Genomic DNA, 26,905 nt, shown 5'->3' on the forward strand with positions numbered 1-26,905 from the left:
AATTAGTAGAGTCTTTTCGAATTTGGTATCATCCAGAGTTTTTTGTGTACTGGTAATAGTAATAATAAAAATAATAATAATTATAATTATACTGTTAGTGATCTTGGTCATAAACCTTTATGGAGAAACTACTGTGAGTCAGGCATATTTACTCGTTCACTCTTGACTATAATCTTCTAAGAAAAAGTATTACTAATCCACTTTACTGATGAGGAAACAGGCTTAGAGAAGTCAGGCAAAGTGTTCAATGATATAGAGCCATTAAAGGCCAGAGGTGAATTCAAACTGTAGGTGTGTCTGACTCCAGAGCCTCTACAATTAATGACAAAAGAGAGACTTAACCAGGATGCAGGCATCTTCCTTCTGCATTGTTTTTTCTCTCTTACCCCTAACCCAGATCCTGCTACCCCAGAGCCATTATTCTCTTCTCTGTTCTGTACCCCGGCGGGGGCGGGGGAGAGGGGGAGGACCCCTGTGGATTGCAGCACTGGCTACTGGTCGGATTTGGCCAATGAGAGCCACTGGGAGGAAATTGGAGGGCAGTGGTGAAGTGAGATCAGGTTATTTTTTCCCCACTCCCTTCCTGCTTCCATGCGCTGTCTTTGACTGTGGTTGGGTCCCTTCATGATTACATCTGCTGCCAGGCAGGCCCTTTGCCACAGACTCCAGCTCTCACCAGGCTCTGGTAACACAATTTCTGTCCCTTTTCCCAGGGGTGGTAATGGCTTATTGCTGTGGCCAGTTTAGGGCGTTCTCACCATCCCTGGTTTGTTCCCTTAGCCAGACCATAATTTTGTAAGTAATCCCTATCAATAAAGTCTTTTCATTTGAACCATCTGGGATGTATTCTTTCCTGCCATGATTTTGTCTGAAATACTTTATCCTTAAATAAACACAAGACAGGATTAGAATGATGTTCCAATGGGAGAGACTCCTCCTAAATCCCTCAGAAAATGCCATTATTAATAGAAGAATAAAAATTATCCAATGCAAATAATCAAGGTTATCAGATTTTCAGAAAGAATTTGACAGAGAATCCCAAGCCAAATGAATCTGGAATAAAGATGTTGAAGAACCTAGTGTTCTGGCAAGCTGGCTTCTTATGTTCATAGTAGGGTTTTTTGCCAAAGATTTTCACAAAGTAAATTGCATGGAAATTATTATGCACTTTGGAAGGGCTTCAAATTTGCAATTTTAGAGACGTTAACTGTGCTCCAGGCAGTTAACCCATACTCCCCACCCTCCCACCCCAGTCATAAAACTGGATTCCATGCTACAAAAAAAGTTAGTGTTTTGCCAAAGATTACATATGTGCTCTCTGCCTATGGGAAAATTAAAAGATGATGAATATTAATATATGATTTGCTTACCAAAGTAACTTTGGATTACAAGCCTTTCAATCCTCACATGTTTGTGAAAACAAATAATGAACTCTTGGGGAAACATTCCTGTTGTGGTCCAAAATGTTTCTGGATTCCTATTGTTAATTTTAAAGAAAAAGAAAAATGAAGAGCCAAATAAAAATATTTAATCACAAAATTCTAGGGGATAAGTATTTTAAATAAACGACCCTGGATTCTTGAAATCCCCTTCTATCTCTTCCTTCTGCCTCTAATCTCTCCCCAACTTTAATAATTCTTCTTTACTACTAGCAGATACATTTTTTAAAAACATAGAAATGGAATTGATATCACTCTTGTCTAAAAGCCTTCAGTGGCCCCTTATCACCTATAAATCTGCCGGTGTAGAATGGCATTTTACGACTCTGTACAATCTGGTCCCATTATTAAAGTGTCTCCCGTCATGGTATCCTCTCCCGTTACTGCAGTCACATTGGGCCAATTAAGATTCTGCAAACATGTCATGCAGGCTCATGTTCCTGTGTCTTACTTAGTTCATGAGGTTCTCTTGACCCCAAAGTCTTTCTCCCGTTAGGAGTTTATTCGCTCTTTGGTCCCATCCCTCAACCCCAACTAGTCAGAATCTCTTCCTCAGGCCTCCTTTGCACTCAGTGTCCATTTTTGCATTGGTACTTACCTCTTCTGCTTTTATGACTCCTGCTAGATGCTGAGTTTTCTGAGTCCAACCACCTTCTCTTAATTATCTTTATAACCCAGCAACTATCACCATGGCTGACCCATAGTAGATGCACAGATGTGTGTTGAAAAAAAAATGCATTCAATTTTATGTCATATATATAGTTAAATATATATGTAATATATATGGTACCGTCCACAGAAATAACCATTTCTATTTTAACTATACAATCTCCTTCTTTCTTTTTTGGAGGTAAAATTTTACCTACAGTGAAAGTTATTTTAAATATATAATTCAATGAATTTTGACAAATGTATATAACTTATGTAACCAATATGCTAGGGCAACCAATACCCCCAATCAAGATATGTAACATTTCCATTACTCCAGAAACTTTTCTTCTCTTTCCTTCTAGACAATTCTTACCTCCCTTAGGCAACTATTGCTCTGATTTCTGTGATCATAGACTATGCCACAATTTGGTTATTCATTCTTTTGTTTGATTATTTTGTTGGATATTTGGATGCTTCCAGCTTTTTAGTATTATGAATAGGTTGTTATGAACATTCTTCTACAAGTGTTTTTGGGACATATTTTCATTTCTCTTGGGCAATTATTGGGAGTAGAATTGCTGGGTCATACGGCAGAGATTTGTTTAACTTTACAAGAAGCTGCCAGATTCTCAAAGTGATTGTACTATTTTACATTCCTACCAGCAATGTAAGAGAGTTCTAGTTGCTCCACAGCCTTTCCAACACTTGCCTTTGTCAGCCTTTTTAATTTTAGGCATTCTAGTGGATATAAAATGGTATCCTACAATGATATTAATTTGCATTTCCCTGATAATAAATGATGCTAAGCACTTTTTTTCATATATATATTTATATACAAATATCAGAAGCTTTACTGACAACATAATACATATTTTATATATGTATTATACACAGTATTCTTACAATAAAGTAAGCTAGAGTAAAGAAAATGTTAAGAAAATCTGAAGGAAGAGAAAATATTTACACCTCTGAAAGCATATTTATTGAAAAAAATCCCATGCAGTTCAAACCCATGTTGTTCAAGGGTCAACTGTACTTTCCTATTTTTATTATTTGTTTCTTTTCTATTTTGTTTCTTAATGATTTTTATGTCTAAGAAATCTTTGCCTACCTCACTGTTACAAATGTACTTTCTGATGTTTTCTTCTTGAAGTTTAGTAATTTCAGCTCTGAGTGGAGATCTATGATCCATCCTGAATTAACTTTTGGGTTTGGTATGAGGTAGGGGTGGAGGTTCTTTTTTATCAGTATGTTTATTCAGGTGTTCTAGCACCATTTATTAAAAGATTTGCCTTTTCTTATTGAACTGCCTTGGTGTCTTTGCCTAAAATTAATGGACTATATATGGGTAGATCTGTCCCCTTCATTTTTTCCCATTGATCTGTTTCTATATCCTTAGCCTTCTGTTGAAAATTAACTGACCTTGTATATGTGGGTCTATTTCTCAGCTTTCTATTCTGTTCCATTGGTATATATATCTACCTTTACAAAAATGCCACACTATTTTGATTACTGTAAGTTATTTTTAAGTCTTGAAATCAGATAATGTAGGTGTTCAAACTTTCTTCTTTTCCAGATTACTTTGACTAGACTAGGCCTTTGCATTTCCATATATATTTCAGAATCAACTTGTGTTTTACATAAAAGTCAATTGAGATTTTGATCAACACTGTACTGAATCAACAGGTTATTTTAGGAAGAAATTGCCACCTTAACAATATTGAGTTTTCCAATCATGAATCTTTTCATCTACTTAGTTATTTAATTTTTCTCTGCAACATTTTATGGTTTTCACTGTAAAGGCCTTGCATATCTTGTTAAATTTATTCTTTTTTTTTTTTTTTAAGATTTTATTCATTTATGCGACAGAGAGACAGCCAGCAAGAGAGGGAACACAGCAGGGGGAGTGGGAGAGGAAGAAGCAGGCTCCCAGCGGAGGAGCCCGATGTGGGACTCGATCCCGGAACGCCGGGATCACGCACTGAGCCGAAGGCAGACGCTTAACGACTGCGCCACCCAGGTGCCCCATATCTTGTTAAATTTATTCTTAACTCTTTTATGTTTTGACTGCTATTGGAAATGAAATTTTTTTAAACTTCAATTTCCAACTATTTCCTGCTATTATACAGTAATACAACTGATTTTTGCATATTGACCTTGCTAAATCTGCTTATTAGATCTAGGAGGTTTTTTAATAGATTCCTTGTTTTTTGTAGATTCCTATGAAACATTAATATAATCTGTGAACAAAGACAATTTCATTCTTTTTTTTTTTTAATTTATTTGACAGAGAGAGAGAGAGACCACAAGCAGGGGGAGTGGCAGGCAGACAGAAAAGCAGGCTCCCCACTGAGCAGGGAGCCCGATGTGGCACTGGATCCCAGGACCTTGGGATCATGACCTGAGCCGAAGGCAGAAGCTTAATCTACTGAGCTACCCAGGCACCCCAATTTCACTCTTTCTAATCCTTATGCCTTTTATGTCTTTTTTGGCCTTATTGATGGGCTAAAACCTCCAAAACAATGCTGAATAGGAACAGTGAGAGCAAACATCCTTGCTCCGTTTCCAGGAGAAAAGCATTTATTATTTCACCACTAAGCTGAACATGTTTAGTAAATGCCTTTATCAGATTCAGGATGTTCCCTTCTCTTCCTTGTTTGCTAAGAATTGTTATCATGAATGAATGTTGAATTTTGTCAAATGCTTTTTCTTCATCTATTGGGATGATCATATGATTTTTCTCCCTTGTTCTGGCAATGTGGTGAATTACACTCAACCTTGTATTCCTGTGATAACATGATAAATATGCCAACCTTGCTTTCCCAGGATTAATTTCATTTGCTGGATTCAATTTATAAGGATTTTTGTGTCTATGTTCATAAAGGATATTGGTCTTTAACTTTCCTTTCTTATTTCCATTATTTTTTCCTTCCCTTCCCCTCCCTTCCCTTCACTTCCCCTCCCCTCCCCTCCTCTCCCTTCCCCTTCCCCTTCCCCTTTCCTTGTAATGTCTTTGTCAGGTTTTGGTATCAGGGCCACGCTGTTCTCATAAAAAACAATTTGAGAAATGTCTCCTGCTCTGTCTTTGAAAGATTTATATTATTTTTTCGTCTAAATATTTGATAAAATTTAATTTATACAATAGATACATGGCTATTCAAATTTTCTATTTCATCTTTTGTCATTTTTATAGGTAGAGGTTTTTAAGAAATCTGTCCACTTAAATTGTCAAATGTATTAGCCTAAATTTGTTCTCTTTTTAAATTAAAAACATTTTAAAATTGAGGTATAATTGACATATAACATATTAGTTTCAGGTATACAACATAATGGTTTGATATCCTAAATTTGTCCTCGATAGTGACTTATTAATCTTTTAGAAACTAGTGATATTGCTTCTTTCATTGCTGGTACTGTTGATTTATATTTTCTCTATTCTTTCTTGGTCAATCTTCCTAGAGGTTTATAACTTTTAATAATCCTTTCAGATAATCAATTTTGGTTTTGTTAATTTTTTCTAATTGTCTATTTTCTATTTTATTGATTTCTGCTCTTACCTTTTATTTATTTTCTTCTACTTTCTTTGGGTATAATTTGCTCTTCTTTATCTAGCTTCCTACAGTGGAAATTTAATTACTGGTTTTTAAAAATTATTTTTAAGATAAAATATTTATGCTAAAAAAAATTTCCCTGGAAGCATCACTTTAGCTGCATCCACAAATGTGGATATATTGTGCTTTCATTATCATTTGGTTAGGAATATTTTCTAATACACCTTGTATATTTGACCAATGGGTTATTTAGAAGCGCCATGTTTAATTTCTAAGTTTCAGAGATATTTTTCCAGATGCCTTTTCAAAATTTACTTGTAATTTAATTACATAGTGGTCAGAGAACAAATTCTTTTTTCTCCAGCTTTAGTGCAATATAATCAACATACAACACCGTGCAAGTTGAAGGTAAACAACATGATGATTTATTTACATATATGTTGTGAAATCCTGATCATAATCACATTAATTAACACATCCATCATTTCACATGTACCATTTTTTTGAATACATATTCCCTAAGGTTTCAATCTTCTGAAATTTATTGACTTTATGGCCCAGCACATTTCAGTGAATGTTTAGTATACTTCTTCCATGTGCCATTGTTGATTATAATGTTTTATAAATGTCAATTCAGTCAAGGTGACTAACAGTGTTGTGCAGATCATCCTACCTTTAAAATGTCTTTACTATCTGTATCTTTAGATTCTTTGTCTGGCTGCTTTATCATTACTGAAAGAAAGGTATTAAAATCTCCAACTATGATTATGGGTTTGTTTATTTCTCTCGTTCATCTGTCAGTTTTTATTTTATGTATTTGGAAGATTATGCGGTCAGTTTACATTTAGGATTATTATTTCTTCCTGATGAAAGAATGCTCAAACATTATAAAACGTGCCCTTTACCTCTGGTAATTCTCCTTATCTTACATTCTACTTTGTCTGATAGGAATATAGCCACAGCCACTGTCTTATGTTTAGTGTTTATAGGATACATTTTTTTCATCCTTTTATTTTCAACCTATTTGTGACTTTATATTTAAAGTACATCTCTTGCAGACAGAATAAACCAGTGTGTTGTATTTTTACCCAGTCTGACAATTTCTGTCAATTTCTATCATTAATTGAAGTGTTTAGCCCATTGGCATTTAATATAATTATTGATATGGCTGGGTTTAAGTCTACCATCTTACTATTCATTTTCTATTTGTCCCTCTCATCTATTTTTTTCTTTCTTTTTTAAAATTTTTTTTTATTATATTATGTTAGTCACCATACAGTACATCCCTGGTTTTTGATGTAAAGTTCGATGTTTCATTAGTTGCGTATAACACCCAGTGCACCATGCAATACGTGCCCTCCTTACTACCCATCACCAGTCTATCCCATTCCCCCACCCCCTCCCCTCTGAAGCCCTCAGTTTGTTTCTCAGAGTCCATAGTCTCTCATGCTTCATTCCCCCTTCTGATTACCCCCCTTTCTTTATCCCTTTCTTCCCCTACCGATCTTCCTAGTTCTTATGTTCCATAAATGAGAGAAATCATATAATTGTCTTTCTCTGCTTGACTTATTTCACTTAGCATTATCTCCTCCAGTGCCGTCCACGTTGCAACAAATGTTGAGAACTCGTTCTTCCTGATAGCTGAGTAATATTCCATTGTATATATGGACCACAACTTCCTTTTTTTTTTTTCGAAGATTTTATTTATTTATATGACACAGAGAGATAGCCAGCAAGAGAGGGAACACAAGCAGGGGGAGTGGGAGAGGAAGAAGCAGGCTCCTAGCAGAGGAGCCTGATGTGGGGCTCGATCCCAGAATGCTGGGATCACGCCCTGAGCCGAAGGCAGACGCTTAACGACTGTGCCACCCAGGTGCCCCGGACCACAACTTCCTAATCCAGCCATCTGTTGAAGGGCATCTTGGTTCCTTCCACGATTTAGCCATTGTGGACAATGCTGCTATGAACATTGGGGTGCATATGGCCCCTCTCTTCACTACGTCTGTATCTTTGGGGTAAATACCCAGTAGTGCAATGGCTGGGTCATACGGTAGCTCAATTTTTAACTTTTTAAGGGACCTTCACACTGTTTTGCAGAGTGGCTGTACCAACTTGCATTCCCACCAACAATGTAGGAGGGATCCCCTTTCTCCACATCCTCTCCAGCAATTGTTGTTTCTTGCCTTGTCAATTTTGGCCATTCTAACTGGCATAAGGTAGTATCTTACTATGGTTTTGATTTGAATTTCCCTGATGGCTAATGACTTTGAACATTTTTTCATGTGTCTGTTAGCCATTTGTATGTCATCATTGGAAAAGTGTCTGTTCATATCTTCTACCCATTTTATGATTTGTTTATTTGTTTCTCGCGTATTGAGTTTGAGAAGTTCTTTGTAGATCTTGGATACCAGTCTTTTATCTGTAGCATCATTTGCAAATACATTCTCAAATTCCGTGGGCTGCCTCTTAGTTTTTTTGACTGTTTCCTTGGCTGTGCAGAAGATTTTTATCTTGATGAAGTCCCACAAGTTCATTTTATCTTTTGTTTCTCTTGCCTTTGGAGATGTGTCATGAAAAAGGTTGCTTTGGCCGATGTCGTAGAGGTTGCTGCCTATGTTCTCCTCTAGGATTTTGATGGATTCCTGTCTCACATCAAGGTCTTTCATCCATTTGGAGTTTATCTTTGTGTATGGTGTGAGAGAGTGGTCACTTTTCATTCTTTTGCATGTAGCTGTCCAATTTTCCCAGCACCATTTATTGAAGAGACTGTCTTTTTTCCACTGGATGTTTTTTCCTGCTTTATCAAAGATTAGTTGCCCAAAGAGCCGAGGGTCCATTTCTGGGCTCTCTATTCTGTTCCATTGGTCTATGTGTCTGTTTTTGTGCCAGTACCATGCTGTCTTTGTGATCACAACTTTGTAGTACAGTTCGAAATCCGGCATTGTGATGTCCCCGGTTTTGTTTTTCCTTTTCAATGGTTCCTTGGCGATTCGGGGCCTTTTCTGGTTCCATACAAATTTAAGGACTATTTGTTCCAGTTCTTTGAAAAATGTCATTGGTATTTTGATCAGGATAGCATTGAAAGTGTAGATTGTTCTGGGTAGCATGGACATATTAACTATGTTAATTCTTCTGATCCATGAGCATGGAATATTTTTCCATCTTTTTGTGTCTTCTTCAATGTCCTTCAAGAGTAATTTATAGTTTCTAGAATATAGGTCCTTTACGTCTCTGGTTAAGTTAATTCCAAGGTAACGTATGGTTTTTGGTGCTATTGTAAATGGGATGGATTCCCTAATTTCTCTTTCTTCAGACTCATTATTCGTGTATAGAAATGCAACTGATTTCTGAGCATTGATTTTGTATCCCACCACATTACTGAATTGCTCTATAACTTCTAATAGTTTGGGAGTGGATTCTTTTGGGTTTTCCATATAGAGTATCACGTCACCTGTGAAGACAGTTTGACTTCTTCTTTGCCGATTTGGATACCTTTTATCCCTTTTTGTTGTCTGATTGCTGTTGCAAGGACTTCTAGTACTATGTTGAATAATAGTGGCGAGAGTGGGCATCCTTGTTGTGTTCCTGATCTTAAGGGAAAGGCTTCCAGCTTTTTCCCATTGAGAATGATATTTGCTGTAGGCTTTTCATAGATGGTTTTTATGAGATTGAGGAATGTACCCTCTATCCCTACATTCCGAAGGGTTTTAATCAGGAAAGGATGCTGTATTTTATCAAATGCTTTTTCTGCATCTATTGAGAAAATCATATGATTTTTGAATTTTTCTTTCTGGATAAAATCTATGACATTGATTGATTTGCAAATGTTGAACCACCCTTGCATCCCAGGGATGAATCCCACTTGGTCATGATGGATAATCCTTTTAATGTACAGTTGAATTCTATTAGCCAGGATCTTGTTGAGGATTTTGGCATCCATGTTCATTAGGGAAATCGGTCTGTAATTCTCCTTTTTGATGGGGTCTTTGCCTGGTTTGGGGATCAAGGTAATATTGGCCTCATAGAATGAGTTTGGTAGCTTTCCTTCTGTTTTTATTTTTTGAAATAGATTTAGGAGAATAGGTATTATTTCTTCTTTGAATGTTTGGTAGAATTCCCCAGGAAAACCATCCGGGCCTGGAGTTTTGTTTTTTGGAAGGTTGTTTATCACTGTTTCAATCTCTTCATAATTAATTGGCCTGTTTAAAAAATCAATTTCTTCCTGTTTCAGTCTTGGTAGTTTATAGGTTTCCAGGAAGTCCTTCATCTCTTCCAGATTGCTTAATTTATTGGCATAAAGCTGTTGATAAAAGTTTCTAATAATCATTCCAATTTCATTGGTGTTGGTTGTGACCTCTCCTTTTTCATTCATAATTTTATTAATTTGGGTCCTTTCTCTATTCTTTTGGACAAGTCTTTCCAGTGGTCTGTCAATTTTATTAATTCTCTCAAAGAACCAGCTTCTAGTTCTGTTGATCTGCTCCACTGTACTCCTGGTTTCTAATTCATTGATTTCTGCTCTAATCTTGGTCAATTGCTTCCTTGTGTGTGGATTAGGCCTGTCCCTCTGTTGCTGTTCCAGCTTCTTGAGGTGAGAATATAAAAACTGCATTTTAGATTTTTCTATTCTTTTGAGTGAGGCTTGGATGGCTATGTATTTTCCCCTGCCTTTGCAGTTTCCCATAGGTTTTGGACCGTTGTGTTTTCATTCTCGTTGGTCTCCATAAATTGTTTAAATTGATTTTTGATTTCCTGGTTTATCGAATCATTCCTGAGCAGGATGGTTCTTAGTCTCCAAGTGTTTGAGTTTCTTCCAAATTTTTCCTTGTGGTTGAGTTCCAATTTCAAAGTGTCGTGGTCTGAGAATATGCAGGGAATAATTTCAGTCTTTTGGTATCGGTTGAGACCTGTTTTGTGACCCAGAACATGGTCTATTCTTGAAAATGTTCCATGGGCTTTAGAATAGAATGAGTATTCTTTGGTTCTGGGTGTAGTGTTCTATATATATCTGTGAGGTCCAACTCGTCAAGTACATTTACCATTTCCAATGCACTTAATTTCTTGCTGTAGGTTTGAATTTCCATCTAGCATTATTAACACTTCAACATGCAGGACTTCCTTTAACATTTCCTGGATACAGGTCTACTCGTGGTGAATAAAATGTCTCTATTTCACCCTCATTTTTGAAGGATATATTAGCTAGATACAGAATTCTGAGTTGACAGGGTTTTTTTGTTGTTTATTTTTTCAGCATTTAAGATATTATTCCATTGTCACCTGTATTCCACTGTTTTGTGATGCAAAGTCAGCTGTCACTGGTACTATGGTTCCCCTGTAGTTAATGTATTGTTTTCTGCAGCTATTTAAAAATTTTTTTCTTTATTTTTCAGCAGATTACAGTATGGTCTCTTTGTATGTATCCTGCTTGGGGTTTGCTGAGTTTCTTGGATTTATAAATTGGCATTTTTTAATAAGACTGGAGAACATTCAGCCGAAAAGTAGAAACAACCTGAATATCCATCAGCTATCCTGAATGGATAAATAAAATGTGCTATATCCATAAAATGGAATATTATTTGGCAATAAAAAGGAACGAAGCACTGATATGTGCTATAACATGGGTGAACCCTGAAAACATGTAAGTGAAAGAAGGTAGTCACGAAAGACCATATATATGATTCCATTTATATGAAATCTCTGAACAGGCAAATCTATAGAGATATAAAATAGATTAGTGAGTGCCTAAGGCTGGTGGTGATAGGGGAAATATAAGGTGACTGCAATGGGTTGCAAGGTTTTTTGGAGGGTAATGAAATGCCCTAAAATTGATTGTGGAGATGACTGCATAACTCTGAATATGCTGGAAACCAATAAATTGTACATTTTAAATGGGTGAATTGCACACTACGTGAATTATCTGTCAATAAAGCTGTTACCAAAAACAAAACAAAACAGTACATGTCCAACTTACAATTTTGGATTTTTTATATTATGCTTACTATTTTACAATTTATTTTTTATTTATATTTATATGGTTTTAAGTTTTATTTATTTAAATGACTTTTAACTGCCCTCTGTTTCTCAGGTGATTTTAATGAACATGACCAATATAACAACCTCAAATAGTATGTAGAGATGTACTGGTTTTAAAAATGACATAGGGGCAGGGGCAGCCTGGGTGGCTCAGTCGGTTAAGCATCTGACACTTGATTTGGGCTCAGGTGATGATCACAGGGTGGTGAGATCAAGCCCCACATCAGGCTCTGTGCTCAGTGTGGAGTCTGCTTGAGATTCTCACTCTCTCTCTGCCTCTGCTCCCCTCCTCGTCACACACTCTCTCTCTCAAAATAAATAAATAAAATCTTTTTAAAAATGACATATATGAGTATACAGTCAATTAATCTATGACAAAAAAAGGCAAGAATACACAATGGGAAAGAGAGTCTCTTCAACAAATGGTGCTGGGAAAACTGGTCAGCTAAATGCTAAAGAATGAAACTGGATCACTTGATTACACCAAACCCAAAAATAAACTCAAAATGGGTTAAAGACCTGAATGTGAGACCTGAAACCATAACATTCCTAGAAGAAAACATAGGCAGTAATGTTTTAACATCTACGGTAGAAACATTTTTCTAGATATATCCTCTCTGGCAAGGGAACAAAAGCAAAACTAAACTATTAGGACTACACCAAAATAAAAAGCTTTTACAGTGAAGAAAACCATCAACAAAATAAAAAGACAACCCACTGAGTGGGAGAAGATATCTGCAAATGATATATCCAATAAGAGGTTAATATCCAAAATATAGAAAGAACTTATACAACTCAACAGCAAAAAACCCCACAAATAATCCAATTAAAAATGGGCAGAAGACATGAACAGACATTTCTCCAAAGACATACAGATAACCTAACAGACACATGAAAAGATGCCCAACATCGGTAATCATCAGGGAAATGCAAATCAAAACCACAATGAGATATCACTTCATACCTGTCAGGATGGCTAAAATCAACAACAAAAGAAACAAGAGGTGTTGGCAAGGGTGTGGAGAAAAAGGAACGCTCGTGCACTGTTGCTGGGAATGCAAACTGGCACAGCCACTGTAGAAAACAGTATGGAGGTTGCTCAAAAGACTAAAAATAGAATCACCATACGATTCAGTAATTCCATCACAGGGTATTTACCCCCAAAAAATGAAAACACAAATTCGAAAAGATATATGCACCTCCATGTTTATTGCAGCATTATTTACAATAGCCAAGATATGGAAACAACCAAAGTGTCCATCTATAGATGAATGGATAAAGAAGATGTGGTATACATACAGTGGAATAATACTCAGCCATAAAAAAGAATGAAATCTTGTCATTTGCAACACATGGATGGAACTAGGGAGTATAATACTAAGTGAAATAAGTCAGTCAGAGGAAGACAAATACCATATGATTTCACTCAAATGTGGAATTTAAGAAACTAAGCAAATACAAAAAAACCCCCAGACTCGGAGCGCCGGGTGGCTCAGTCGTTAAGCGTCTGCCTTCGGCTCAGGGAGTGATCCTGGTGTTCTGGGATCGAGCCCCACATCAGGCTCCTCTGCTGGGAGCCTGCTTCTTCCTCTCCCACTTCCCCTGCTTGTGTTCCCTCTCTCACTGGCTGTCTCTCTCTCTGTCAAATAAATAAAATAAAATCTTAAAAAAAAAAACAAACCCAGACTCAAATATAGAGAACAAACTGGTAGTTGCCAGAGAGAAGGTCAGTGGGAAGATTGGTGAAATACGTTCAGGGGATTAAGAATATACTTGTGATGAGCGCTGAGTAATGTATAGAATTGTTGAATCATTATATTTTACACCTGAAACTAAAATAACACTGTATGTTATTATACTGGAATTTAAAAAATAAGTAAATAAATAAAATTTTAAATGACATATAACTGAATTCTCATAGGTATAAAGAACTCATAAAAATGGTAGTTTTCTTTTAAAGATTTATTTAATTATTTTAGAGAGAGCACACATATGAGAGCGTGGGGATTGGGAAAGGGGCAGAGGGAGAGGGAGAGTTTCAAGCATACTCTGCACTAAGCATGGAACCCAATGCAGGGCTTGATCTCATGACTCTGAGATCACAACCTGAGACAAAATCGAGCGTCCGATGCTTAAGCCACTGTACCACCCAGGAGCCCCAGTTTTTTTTTAAATAAGGCTTTACAAATAACAACTGTTTAGCATCTATTATCTCATGTGATTTTTTTCAAAACTCTGAGGTAGTCAGGGAAGGTGGTGTTATGCCATTTTTTAGATCAGAAAAGTGAGGTTCAAAGAGTAACACATATGTTTTTAGTCTAAGGTAATATATATAGTTCACTTAACCAGGAATTTTAACTGTAAATCTAGTATTCTACACTATGCTGAAAGGACTAATTCTCTCTTCTACTTTTTCTCTTAAATCATTTTTTTTCTAGGATTGAACTTCCTTTCTCCTTTTTCATTGACATATTAAAAACCTGTGGGCAAAAGTAGAGTCAAAGGCAAGTAGAAATATAATCACTTTCTTTAACTCTTATTTCTCAGGAAATTGAGAGTTGGGAGAACCATCTACTGGGGGCAATTTGTATGGCACTGTTTTCTCCAAATAATTCTATGGTTACTTCCGTTTAGACAAACCAACTTATGAGGACTGATTAATTTTTAATACCTACTAAATAAAGTCTAATTGTACTTGTTGGAAATGATATACATTAAAAGTCTATGATATGTTCTGTTATCAGGTCAGTAACTACTTTTATTCTATCTAGTTTTCTATACTAAGGGTTTTGTCTAATCTAAATGTTAGTCCTTAACTCATTCATTAATATGGACTGATCTTTGGAAAGATCTCTATTTCTTTTTTTCTTTTTTAAGAAGTTTTTAAGAAGATTTTATTTATTTGGGAGAGAGAGACAGAGAGAGAGAAAGCATGAGTTGGGGGAGGGACAGAGGGACAAGCAAATTGCCCACTGAGTCTGGAGCCCAACACGGGGCTTGATTCCAGGACCCTGAGATCATGACCTGAGCCGAAGTCAGACACTTTACCGACTGAGCCACCCAGGTGTCCTGAAAGATCTCTACTTCTAAAAATAACTTAAGGTAAATCTCATTATACCTGTGTACCATCACAGCAATTCCCACATTAATTTCTCTACTCTGAAGCAGAGTGGGATAAATAGCTATTACCTGAATTTCAGGAAGTTTCAGGAACAAACTAAAAAGGATTAAGAGGCACAGGTGAAAAAACAGACGTTAACTTTGGGTTCAAATCTAAAGTTTGAGTTATCATACTATAGTACAAAGAACCCCAAACTGGGAGTTAGAAGACATGAGTGTTAATCTTGATTCCACCACTTGGTTATCTGTGTAATTTTGAAAGAGTCATCTTTACCTCTGATTATCCTTTTCCTCATCTTTACAATAAGGTTGAGAATACATTTTAAAAATATTTTGCCTGTTGGGGCACCTGGGTGGCTCAGTTGGTTAAGCGACTGCCTTCAGCTCAGGTCATGATCCTGGAGTCCCGGGATCAAGTCCCACATCAGGCTCCCTGCTCAGCGGGGAGTCTGCTTCTCCCTCTGACCCTCCCTCCTCTCATGTTCTCTCTCTCTCTCAAATAAATGAAAAATCTTTAAAAAAAAATATTTTGCCTCTTATTTCCCAAGCTTGTGGTGAGGGTCAAATGACATAACATCTATGAAACTATAAAGCCCTATGCAAATATAAAATAATACACACACACACACGTCTAACACACGCGAGTGTGTGTGTGTGTGTGTGTGTGTATACTCAGCTACTTTCCAATATTAATTGAATTTGACTGATATTTGATGATCTGATTCAACAAGATACTCAACAACTATCTTAAGACATTCTGGAGGCAAAGATGAGTAAGTCATAGTCTCTAACTTCTAGGAATTCATAGTTAAGAGAGGCTATAAAAAGGTAAACTAATCTTACATGAGGCCAAAGGGACAGATATCAGAGAGGAGATAACAAGTAGGCTTAAAGGAAGAGGTTGAGTTGCTAGAATTTCATCCAGGTACAAGGAATTCACAATAGAACACAAAAATACCACAAGATCTGTGTTAAAACTGGCTCTGCCTTCAGTAGTTAAAACTAGTATTTGACCTCTTTAGAGCTCTCTTACCACAACTCTAAAATGAAAGGTTTAGATAAGATAAATTCTTAAGTCCTTCCAGCTCTAAAATTATATCATTCTATGAGTCAGACTCTGGTCATTGTACAGACCAAGAAAGAGAAATCAAGACAGTAATAAAATAGTCACAACTATTAAAAAAGGAGTTTTTCCATTAACTACTTTTTCTTGGAATTTAAAAGCCCAAGAATGATATTTATCTCTACCTTGAATAAGCTCTAACACAGTAAAGAGAGGAAATTGGAATGAAATCAAGAAGCTGAGAACTAAACAATGCAGGTAGACAGCAGGAAGTCAAGACTTCAGTTCAGCGAAGATGTTGCTTAGATCACTAAGGAAAAAGGCAATAATGAGAAGTTATAATGTTTTTATACCTACTTACTAGAAAAACTTGGAATAAAATCACAACCAGATATTACAATGTACTGTTCATTGAGGTAGTTGTTGTTTAAAGTCTTGCCTTGTTAAGAAACAACAATTGTTGGAGAGGATATGGAGAAAGGGGATCCTTCCTACATTGTTGGTGGGAATGCAAGTTGGTACAGCCACTCTGGAAAACAGTGTGGAGGTCCCTTAAAAAGTTAAAAATTGAGCTACCCTATGACCCAGCCATTGCACTACTGGGTATTTACCCCAAAGATACAGACGTAGTGAAGAGAAGGGCCATATGCACCCCAATGTTCATAGCAGCATTGTCCACAATAGCTAAATCGTGGAAGGAACTGAGATGCCCTTCAACAGATGAGTGCATTAAGAAGCTGTGGTCCATATATACAATGGAATATTACTCAGCTATCAAAAAGAACGATTTCTCAACATTTGCTGCAACACGGACGGCACTGGAGGAGATAATGCTAAGTGAAATAAGTCAAGCAGAGAAAGACAATTATCATATGGTTTCTCTCATCTATGGAACATAAGAACTAGGAAGATCGATAGAAGAAAGGGATAAAGAAAGGGGGGGTAATCAGAAGGGGGAATGAAGCATGAGAGACTATGGACTCTGAGAAACAAACTGAGGGCTTCAGAGGGGAGGGGGGTGGGGGAATGGGATAGGCTGGTGATGGGTAGTAAGGAGGGCACGTATTGCATGGTGCACTGGGTGTTATGCGCAACTAATGAATCATCGAACTTCACATAAAAAAAAAAAAGTCTTGCCTTGTTAAACCACTTCTTAAAAAACTACTTCTATAAATAGGTCGGTTTAAAAATTATAAAGAAAAGGATCAAAAACCTAAATATACACAACTGAATTTGTTTCAGAAATGGTACCAAAGACAGATATTGTCAAGTAATGTACTTCATCAAACATTTATTAAACTATGTTTAAAAGTTCTAGTTGTTGTATAGTCCCAGTACTCAAGGGGTTCACTGATCTAATATCAAGACTTTAAGGAAGTAAAAATAGTAACTCTTACCCATCAATCATATTTTCAGGTGGGTGTTTTTCATCACTTGATGTAGCCAAAATCACTTCAGCCCCCTCAGAGCTCAAACACAGATCAATTTTTCTCATCTTCAAGTATTTAACCTACAAATAAAACAATAATGAACAGAAGCAAATTCTTGATTCTCTGAACTTTATCTGAGAAAAGGGAGAGAGAAAGCCTGTTGCCTAGCACACAGCTTAACAACCAAGCTATTCAACAAGTGGGAGGGACTCTAACATGTTTATTTATGTAAGTAAACTTCTAACCTCTCCCAGGAATAATCTGTAAGATAATGATTATTTCCACTATTCTACTCAACAAAACAAGACCCTGACTACTCTAACTGATATCATTTTTCTTTTCTTTTTTTTTTTTTTAAAGATTTTATTTATTTATTCGACAGAGATAGAGACAGCCAGCGAGAGAGGGAACACAAGCAGGGGGAGTGGGAGAGGAAGAAGCAGGCTCATAGCGGAAGAGCCTGATGTGGGGCTCGATCCCATAACGCCGGGATCACGCCCTGAGCCGAAGGCAGACGCTTAACCGCTGTGCCACCCAGGCGCCCCTGACATCATTTTTCTGATTCTAAAATTAAAAGTCCTCAATAATGATACAGAAATAGTTAACAGAAAGGGGGGGTAATCAGAAGGGGGAATGAAACATGAGAGACTATGGACTATGAGAAACAAACTGAGGGCTACAGAGGGGAGGGGGGTGGGGGAATGGGATAGACCGGTGATGGGTAGTAAGGAGGGCACATATTGCATGGTGCACTGGGTGTTATACACAACTAATGAATCATCGAGCCTTACATCGAAAACCGGGGATGTACTGTATGGTGACTAACATAATATAATAAAAAATCATTATTTAAAAAAAAAAAAAAAGAAATAGTTAACAGGCTAAGGTAACATGAATTAATGGATAAATTTTCAAAAATTATATCGTTATATTTCTGAAATTTAAAAAAATCTGGAGCATAAAAACATGTTTTCATGACTGTTTTTTTTTTTTTTTTTTTTTTAATTAGGCTTCACTGTCCAGCACAGAGCCCAACTCAGGGCTTGAAACCATGACTGTGAAATCAAGAGTCAGATGCTCAACCAACTGAGCCACCCAGGCCCCCCAAGTGACTGTTTATCTGTACATTTGTTTTTTATTTTATTTTTTAAATTTTTTTATGTTATGTTAGTCACCATACAGTACATCATTAGTTTTTGATGTAGTGTTCCATGATTCATTGTTTGCATATAACACCCAGTGCTCCATGCAATACGTGCCCACCTTAATACCCATCACCGGGCTAGCCCATCCCCCCACCACCCTCCCCTCTGAAACCCTCAGTTTCTTTCCCAGAGTCCATAGTCTGTTGTGATTCATTCCCCCTTCTGTTTACTCCCCCCTTCATTATTCCCTTCCTTCTCCTACCAATGTCCCTGCTATTCCTTATGTTCCACAAATGAGTTAAACCATATGATAACTGTCTTTCTCTGCTTGACTTATTTCACTTAGCATAATCTCCTCCAGTCCCGTCCATGTTGCTGCAAATATTAGGTAATCATTCTTTCTGATGGCTGAGTAATATTCCATTGTATATATCCATATATTTCTCAACCGAAGTAGCAAATAATATTATTCACATGTAAAAATATCTTACCATCATTATTTTTGGGGGCAGAATGTAAAATAAGAGAGAAGACAAATTTTTGCTTATTTTTAAATTCTAGATCAGTTACTTGGTCATGGATTTAAAGACATTTCTATTGTATGGTAATATTTTACGTTTAATAAAAGTATCCTGAAAAGGTAAGGACCTTGGTGGATTAAACAAAGAAGGGGAGAGAAGATTCTATCAGATTTTACTCACCCTCCTCCTTGATCTGGTGGTGACAGGGCACAAACCAATATATAGATGCAAAGTGACCGTGAAAGCTGTATCTATAAAGAATTAAAAGACAAAAAGTGTTTGGAAAAAGGAGGAAGGCTTCCAATACCCTTCATACCCTGGCCTCCGGCTGACTTTTTAAAAAAATGAAACTATTTCAAATAAATAATCAACAAGTACAGAGATTATCATATATATTAAACAACTATGTACCCACTGCCTAGATTTAATAAATGTTAACGTTTTTGCCCATTTCCTTCCTTGTCCAGAGGTAATAGCTATTCCGAAGTTGATGAATATCTCTCCTTACTATATTTTATACTTTTATCATAAACATATCCATAAACAACATGTGCTGTCCTTTAAAACTTAGATGCTTTCTCAGTATATATATCCTTATACTACTTGCTTTTTTCATTCAGTATTATGTTTTCAAGTTTTTATCATGTTGATGCATGCAAATCTACTTTATTCACTTTAACTGCTATCAGGTATTTCTCCATTTCTCTAATGATGAATATTTAGGTGTTTCTAATTTTTTGCTATTATAAATAAATTTGAAGTGTGTATCTTTTTGTATATATCCTTAGCATATGTGGCTGAAAGTCTTTATGATAAGAGTATCCTTCTTTACAGAAGTAAAATTGTAGAAACTTAGAATCAGCATATCTTCAAGTCAGTAATTGATCAATTTGATCTAGAAATTTTAACAATTTACACTACTGGGGCGCCTGGGTAGTGCAGTCGTTAAAGCGTCTGCCTTCGGCTCAGGGCGTGATCCTGGCGTACCGGGATCAAGTCCCACATCAGGCTCCTCCGCTATGAGCCTGCTTCTTCCTCTCCCACTCCCCCTGCTGTGTTCCCTCTCTCGCTGGCTGTCTCTCTGTCACATAAATAAATAAAATCTTTAAAAAAAAAAAAAAAAAAACAATTTACACTACTATCTGCAGTGTTTGAGAGTTTCTGTTTCCTCAAATTCTCACCAACTTGGTATTATTAGATATTTTGGCTTTAGCCCAAATGAATGTGAAATGGTATCCCAGTAAGGTTATAATTTGTATTTCCATGATTATTAGTGAGGTTGAATACTGTTTCATAGAACTATGAGCCATTCAGGCCTCTTTTTCTGTTATTTGATTTTCCTCATCCTTTGCTCATTTTGCTATTGGGGTGCTTTTTAAAAATTTTGTTGTCGTTTTCTTTTTGATTTGTAGGAATTTTTAAAAATAAAACATTCTGGATACAAATCCTTTGTTATATGTGTTGTAAATATCTTCTCCTACTCTGTAGCTTGACTTCTCTGGGGTTTTTTGTATATTTTCCCACAGCACGCACTTTTTTTTAATTACTAAACTATAACATACATAAAGAAGAGAACACAAATCAGAAGTATATAGAGCGATAAATTTTCACAAAGTTAACACACCCAGGTAATCACCACCCAGGGTAAAGAAATCGAATATTACCAGCACTTGAGAAGCCCTCTGCATGCCCCCTCCCAATCACTTCCCTCCCTCCTTCCCAAGAAAAGCATGGTCCTTATTTCTAACAGATTAATTTTGCCTGAAACTTATATATATAGAATCATACAGCTTGTACTCATTTGTATCTGGTTTCTTTCATCATTGTGTTTTGAGACTTAGCCATATTGCTGTGTCACAGAGTTAAGGTGCAACTAAGTAAAGTAAAATTACAACCCAGCCCCAAACCATCTCAACACCTAATAAGACCAAAGAAACCATCCCGTAAGTGGAGGTTCATAGGAAACTGGGTGTATGAACTGAAAAGCAAAGAAAGATTTCTGCGCTCTTGGGTACTTAGATCCCAAAGCCCTGATGCAGGGAACTGATCTCACTCCCAAATATCTGAAATCAGAGGTAAACTGAAACTATTTAAATAAAGCTATAACTCAGTCTGATCCCTAGGTGGACTGAAGTGATATGTCCCTTATTCAGGCGGTGGGGCAAAGAAAATGGTGTGTTGTCTCTGAGAAAAGGCATTATCTACTTCAGTGTCTATTATTCTTTTAAACACAACATCCAACGTATAAAATCACTTCAGATCTATAGATGATCCAAGTATTGGAATTAGCAAAGATAGCTACTATGAATCTGTTAGATAATTTAGTGAAAAGATGGACAAAATGGGTGAATAGAAAGGGAATTTTAGCAGAGAAATGGAACCCTAAAAAAGAACAAAATGAAAATTCCAGAACTGAAAAGTATAGTATCTCAAATAAAGAATTCATTAGATGGGTTTAGCATCAGACTGGACTCAACATAAGAATGGGTCAGTGAACTTAAACATAGGTCAACAGAAATGATCCAAAATGAAATACAGAGAAAAAATGAAAGTAGCAGAACAGAGCATCAGATACCTATGAAACACTATCAAACTATTCAGAAACACATGCAATACATGTAATACATAAGGAGAAGAGCTTAGGAGAAAAATCTGAACAGATAGAGCTGAAATTTTTCCAAAATTTATGAAAGACATAAACCCAAGATCCAAGAAGCTCTTGAACCCTAAGCTGGATAAACACTACAAAGAAAACCCCACTTAGACACATCTTAGTCAATCGCCGAAAATTAAAGAAAAGATAAAAAATTAAAAGTAGTCAAAGTAAAAAACACATTACATTTAGGAGAACAAGAATAAAAATTGTCCTCTCATCAGAAACAATGTAAGCCAAAAGACAGTGGAATGACATCTTTAAAGTGCTAACAGACAAAATATAGAATTCTACACCCAGCAAAAATATCCTTTGAAAGTGAAAGCAAAATAAAGACATTTTCAGGTGAACAAAAGCTGAAAGTGTTTGTTATCAGTAAACACACACTCTAAAAAATATTGAAGTTCTACAGGCTGAAAGGAAATGATTCCAGGTTTAATCCTGGATATGTGGAAAAGTAGAGCACTGAAAATAGTACATACATTGGTAACATAAAAGACTATTTTAAAAATGGCAATGAATGGTAGGGATTTAATAGATGTAGAAATAATAAATACAACAATACAAAAAGCAAAAGGACAAATGAGATTGTACTTTTTGTAGAGTCCTTTTATAAAGTTCTTATGTTGAACATTAAGTGATATACTATTAATTCAAAGTAGACTAGGATGTTAAGGATGCATGTTGTAATCCTAGGATTAGAATAAATTCACCACTAAAAGCCATAAAACAAAAAGAAAGGAGAAAGAAGGCCAACAGAAAAGAAGAAATGGAATATCATAAAAATACCTAATAAATCTGAAAGAAGGCCAAAAAGGAGGAGAAGAATAAAGACAAATAGAAAATAAATGGCAAGAAGATAGTTTTAAACACAAATACATTATTCCACTAAATGTTAATAAAACTAAACACTACGTTTTCAGACTGAATTTAAATAAACCCAGTAGATCCTCTTTTCAGGAGACACACTGTAAATATAACGGTAGACTGAACATAAAAGGATAGAATGTCTTAATATCTGATTAAATTCCTCTACTTAATTTTCAAAATTCTATGCTTTGTACCTTAATTATTAGATTTTTAAGGTACAGAAAAAAATTTTTGAGATGTTGCTTGTAATTCAATTCCATTTATAGATTAATTTGAAGAGAATATCATGTTTATAATAATGAGTCTTCAAATACATGGATCTTCATTTATTCATTTATCTTCATATCTCTTCATTCATTTTAGATTTCTTTTAAGTCCTGAAATTATTCTCTAGTTTTCTCCAAACATATCTTCACCTCTTTTGTTGGATTTTTAGATGTCTTGAGGTTTCTATTGCTATTGTAAATGGGATATTTTTAAAAATAACATTGTTTTTAAAAAGTCTTATTCTTGAGGCGCCTGGGTGGTTCAATCAGTTAAGCGTCTGCCTTTGGCTCGCATCATGATCCTGGGGTCCTGGGATCCAGTCGGGCATCCAGCTCCCTGGTCAGCGGGAAGCCTGTTTCTCCTTCTCACTCTGCCCCTCCCCCAGCTCATGCTCATGTGTGCATGTGTGTGAGCGTGCACACGCTCTCTCTAATAAATAAATCTTTGAAAAGTAAAATAATAATAAAGTCTTATTCTTTACTATACAAGGAATATTTTTAACATTTCACCATTAAATGTGATGTTCACTGAAGGTTTTGTTAGACACTGTTCATCAGATTATAGACATTTCCGTCTCTATGGCTTCTCGGCCTTTTGGCTAAGATCAAGTGTAGAAATTTCCTTCTCTTTTTATGTGTTAGGTTTTATTTTTCCACAAATAAACACTGAATTTTATCAAATGTTCATCTAACATTTCCTAAGATGATCATGTAGATTTTTCTACAGGTTGATAATGTGATAAATCAAGATTTTCTATTGTCATAGTATCCCCAGTTCCTAGCATAAACTCTACCTACATGGCCAAGGTATATTATCCTTTTCATCCATTGTTGGGTTCAGTTTGCTAAAATTTTATTTAGAATTTTTACAAATATATTTCTAAGCAAGATTGGCTTATAATTTTTCTTTGTTATTCAGTCCCTATCTGGTTTGTTTAAGGTTTTACTTATCTATTCATTTGAGAGAGAGAGAAAGGCATGGGGAAGAGGGTGCAGAGGGAAAGAGACAAGCAGACTCCAAGTTGAGCACGGGGCCGATGAGGCGTCTTGATCTCACAACCCTGAGATCATGACCTGAGCAGAAATCAAGAGTTGGATGCTCAACAGACTGAGCCACCAAGGTGCTCCCATATCTGGTTTTATAATCGAGATTGTACTCCCAACATAAATAAGTTAGAGCTTCCTTCTTTTCTAGTTGTTGGAGCAATTCATATAAGACAGAGGTTATTTGATCCTGTAAGCCTGGTAAAATCTTTGTAAGTAGATTTTTTTTTTTTTTACTATTTCAAATTCAACTGTTCTTTTCAGGTTTTCCAAACCACCTTGAGTCAATCTTGAAATTTATATTTTGTAGAAATGTTACCTATTTCTTCTTAATTTTTATATTTATTAACATAAAGTTCATTTTTTATTGTAATTTAAAAATCTAGTATGATAGTGTTAAAAGCCATGGTAAGACTGGTCAAGAAAAAAGGCATGTGTTCTAACATTTTCTATTTGTGCCTCTTTTCTCGGCTTTTTTCTTGCATTTAATACTATTAGAGAGTATAACACAAGAGAACTAGTGTTAGATGAACATTGTTAGCACTTAGTCTGAAGAAAGACGGTAAATTCCTAGAAATACAGATTGATGAACTTGGATGTCAATTCTCAACAAAATTCTAAAACTATTAAATTTCATTATTAAAATGATAGCCCTGAAAATGAAAACAAGAGAGTATGAGTACAATAGAAAGCAGCAGTAACATTAGTTCACAAAGGTTATACCAAACCTATACATTTCTTTTTGCTTGTTTGATAGAGTTAGTACCAATTAGGGACATGATCTGAATATTTCAAAACTTCAGATAAAACTTCTCAAGATTCCATATGGACCAGATGGAGAAATGTAGGTTGGGTGACAGGCAGTAATTTAGGTAAATTTTTATAACCCTTTGAATGGCTATGCTCAGAGAACGATGATTAATGGAACAAATGAGCTGTGGAAGACCTCTGTCCTTATGCCATTTGATATTTTTATTAATTAAAGACAGAAAAAGTATTCTTTCAATTTTGCAGATGACACAAAGCTGGGATGTCAGCTAATATGCTAGATGACAGAATTAGCACACAAAAAGATCTGAGCAAGAAAGAAAGATGGGATATGATGAATAATATATTTAATAAGGATAGCAATAAAAGCCTATACTCAGGCTTAAAAAGTCAGTCACACAAGGACTGGTCTTGACTGGGGTTAGCAAACTACTGTTTATGAGCTAAATCTAGCTTGCCACCTGTTTTTGTATGGCCCATGAGTTAAGAATGTCATTTATTTATTTATTTATTTATTTATTTATTTATTTATTTATTTATTTGACAGAGAGAGAGAGAGGCAGCGAGAGAGGGAACACGAGCAGGGGGAGTGGGAGAGGAAGAAGCAGGTTCCCAGCGGAGAAGCCTGAAGTGGGGCTTGATCCCAGAACTCCGGGATCACGCCCTGAGCCGAAGGCAGATGCTTAACGACTGAGCCACCCAGGCGCCCCAGAATGTCTTTTCTTTTAAAATACTTTGTTAAATTAAAATGTTCTGTGACACATGAAGATTATATGAAATTTTATGAAATCCATACTTCAGTATCCATGAATAGTTTTATTGGAACTTGGCCATGGTCATCCATTTATACATTGTCAATGGCTACTTTTGTGTTACAGTGACATAGTAGCTGCGATAGAGACTACTAGGCTCATAAAGTCTAAAATATTTATTATCTGGCCCTTTACAGAAAAAGTTTGCTGACCCTTGAACTAAAGGTGTAAAACATACAGGTTTGGTTCATTACAAAGTCATGCTATCAGGCAAGAGTGTGCTGTATTTTCACCCAAAGGTAAAGGAATACAATCTTAGATTATATTAACAGAGTTAAGGAGGAAATACACCCATCAAAATTTTTAGATATGGGGGCACCTGGATGACTCAGTCGGTTAAGCATCTGCCTTTGGCTCAGGTCATGATCCCAGGGTCCTGGGATGGAGTCCTACATCAGGCTCCCTGCTCAGCGGGGAGTCTTCTCACTCTCCTTCTGCTGTTTCCCCTGCTTGTGCTCTCTCTCCCTCTCTCAAATAAATAAATAAATAAAATCTTAAAAACTTTTTTTTTTTAGATACCAAGGACCAGGCACTGTGCTTGCTAGTAATGCAAAGATGACTACAACCTAAGACAAAATGGTGATTAAGACTTAGTTCTCGCCTTCAAGCTTGGAGTCAAGGAAGATGGACAAGCATGCAGCTAATATTATAATGTTATGTGCTAATAGAGTGATCTACATCCACATACTGCATCAGTTCTGGGTAGTACATATTACGTAGGACATTGTCAGGTTTGAAATTGTCAGAGGAAAATAAAAAGTTCATGATGATCTTTAAATCATCACATGGAGAAAGTTCAAAGAATTAGCTGAAATATTTCAAAAGAGAGAAATGTGATTAATATCACAAGTGTTCAAAAATGGAAAAAGGATTAGAATTTTTCTTTTACAATTCCAAGAGGGAGAACTGGACTCAACAAATACAAATTTTAAGCAGAAAGACATCACAGATAAAAGAATTTAGTGGCAAAGTAAAAAGACTCTTCCATCCCTGAAAGTGTCCAAGAACAGTAGGTGATGATTTATGGAGAAAATTAAAGAAAGGATTCCTGCATTGGTGGTTCTTTTAGACTGGATCAAGTTCTAGGAAAGACAGATTGAAAACAGATAATGAAGGATCTTAGAAGCCAAGTTAAACACAATGGGTTCTGTCCTGTGGTTTTCAACATGACTGGGGGTGATTTTGCCCCCAAGGAACATTTGACAATTTTGACAGTTTGGCTATCACAACTTGGGGGGAGGGGTGTGATGTTATTGGCATCTAGTGGGCATTTCAGGAGGCTTTTAAATATCCCCATGCACAGGACAATCCCCCACAACAAATAATTATTTAGCCCAAAATGTGAATACAGAGGTGGAAAAACCCTATGGTAATATATTTGGGGGTGCAAATGTGGGGGTTGGAAACTTAGGGAAAGAACTTGCTTTTAATAAGTTATATTTTAGGGAAAAATATCTAGCATTGATGTGTGGTATAAGAATAAGGAAAAGAAGATACTTTCTAAATGTTCAGTTCTTTCCTTGCCTCACATTCTTATCT

General features: G+C 36.1%; 1 protein-coding gene across 5 annotated transcripts in view; it reads right to left on the bottom strand.

Annotated features, from left to right (window-relative positions):
- The window catches only part of IFT25 (intraflagellar transport 25), a 45,335-nt gene that overhangs the window by 16,721 nt on the left and 1,709 nt on the right, over positions 1–26,905 (bottom strand). For all 5 annotated transcript variants that reach the window (XM_087865895.1, XM_087865896.1, XM_087865897.1 and 2 more), the window contains exons 2-4: positions 19,134–19,204; positions 17,255–17,367; positions 1,371–1,477 (exon numbers count right to left, since the gene is read on the bottom strand). In XM_087865895.1, the coding sequence (XP_087722021.1) occupies positions 1,371–1,477; positions 17,255–17,352 (205 nt within the window). In that variant the 5' untranslated portion in view covers positions 17,353–17,367; positions 19,134–19,204. The remainder of the gene's footprint in view (positions 1–1,370; positions 1,478–17,254; positions 17,368–19,133; positions 19,205–26,905) is intronic.

This window comes from Ursus americanus, chromosome 12, assembly GCF_024610735.1.
Source record: "Ursus americanus isolate L20-20 chromosome 12, mUrsAme1.1.p, whole genome shotgun sequence".
Lineage (NCBI taxonomy): Eukaryota > Metazoa > Chordata > Mammalia > Carnivora > Ursidae > Ursus > Ursus americanus.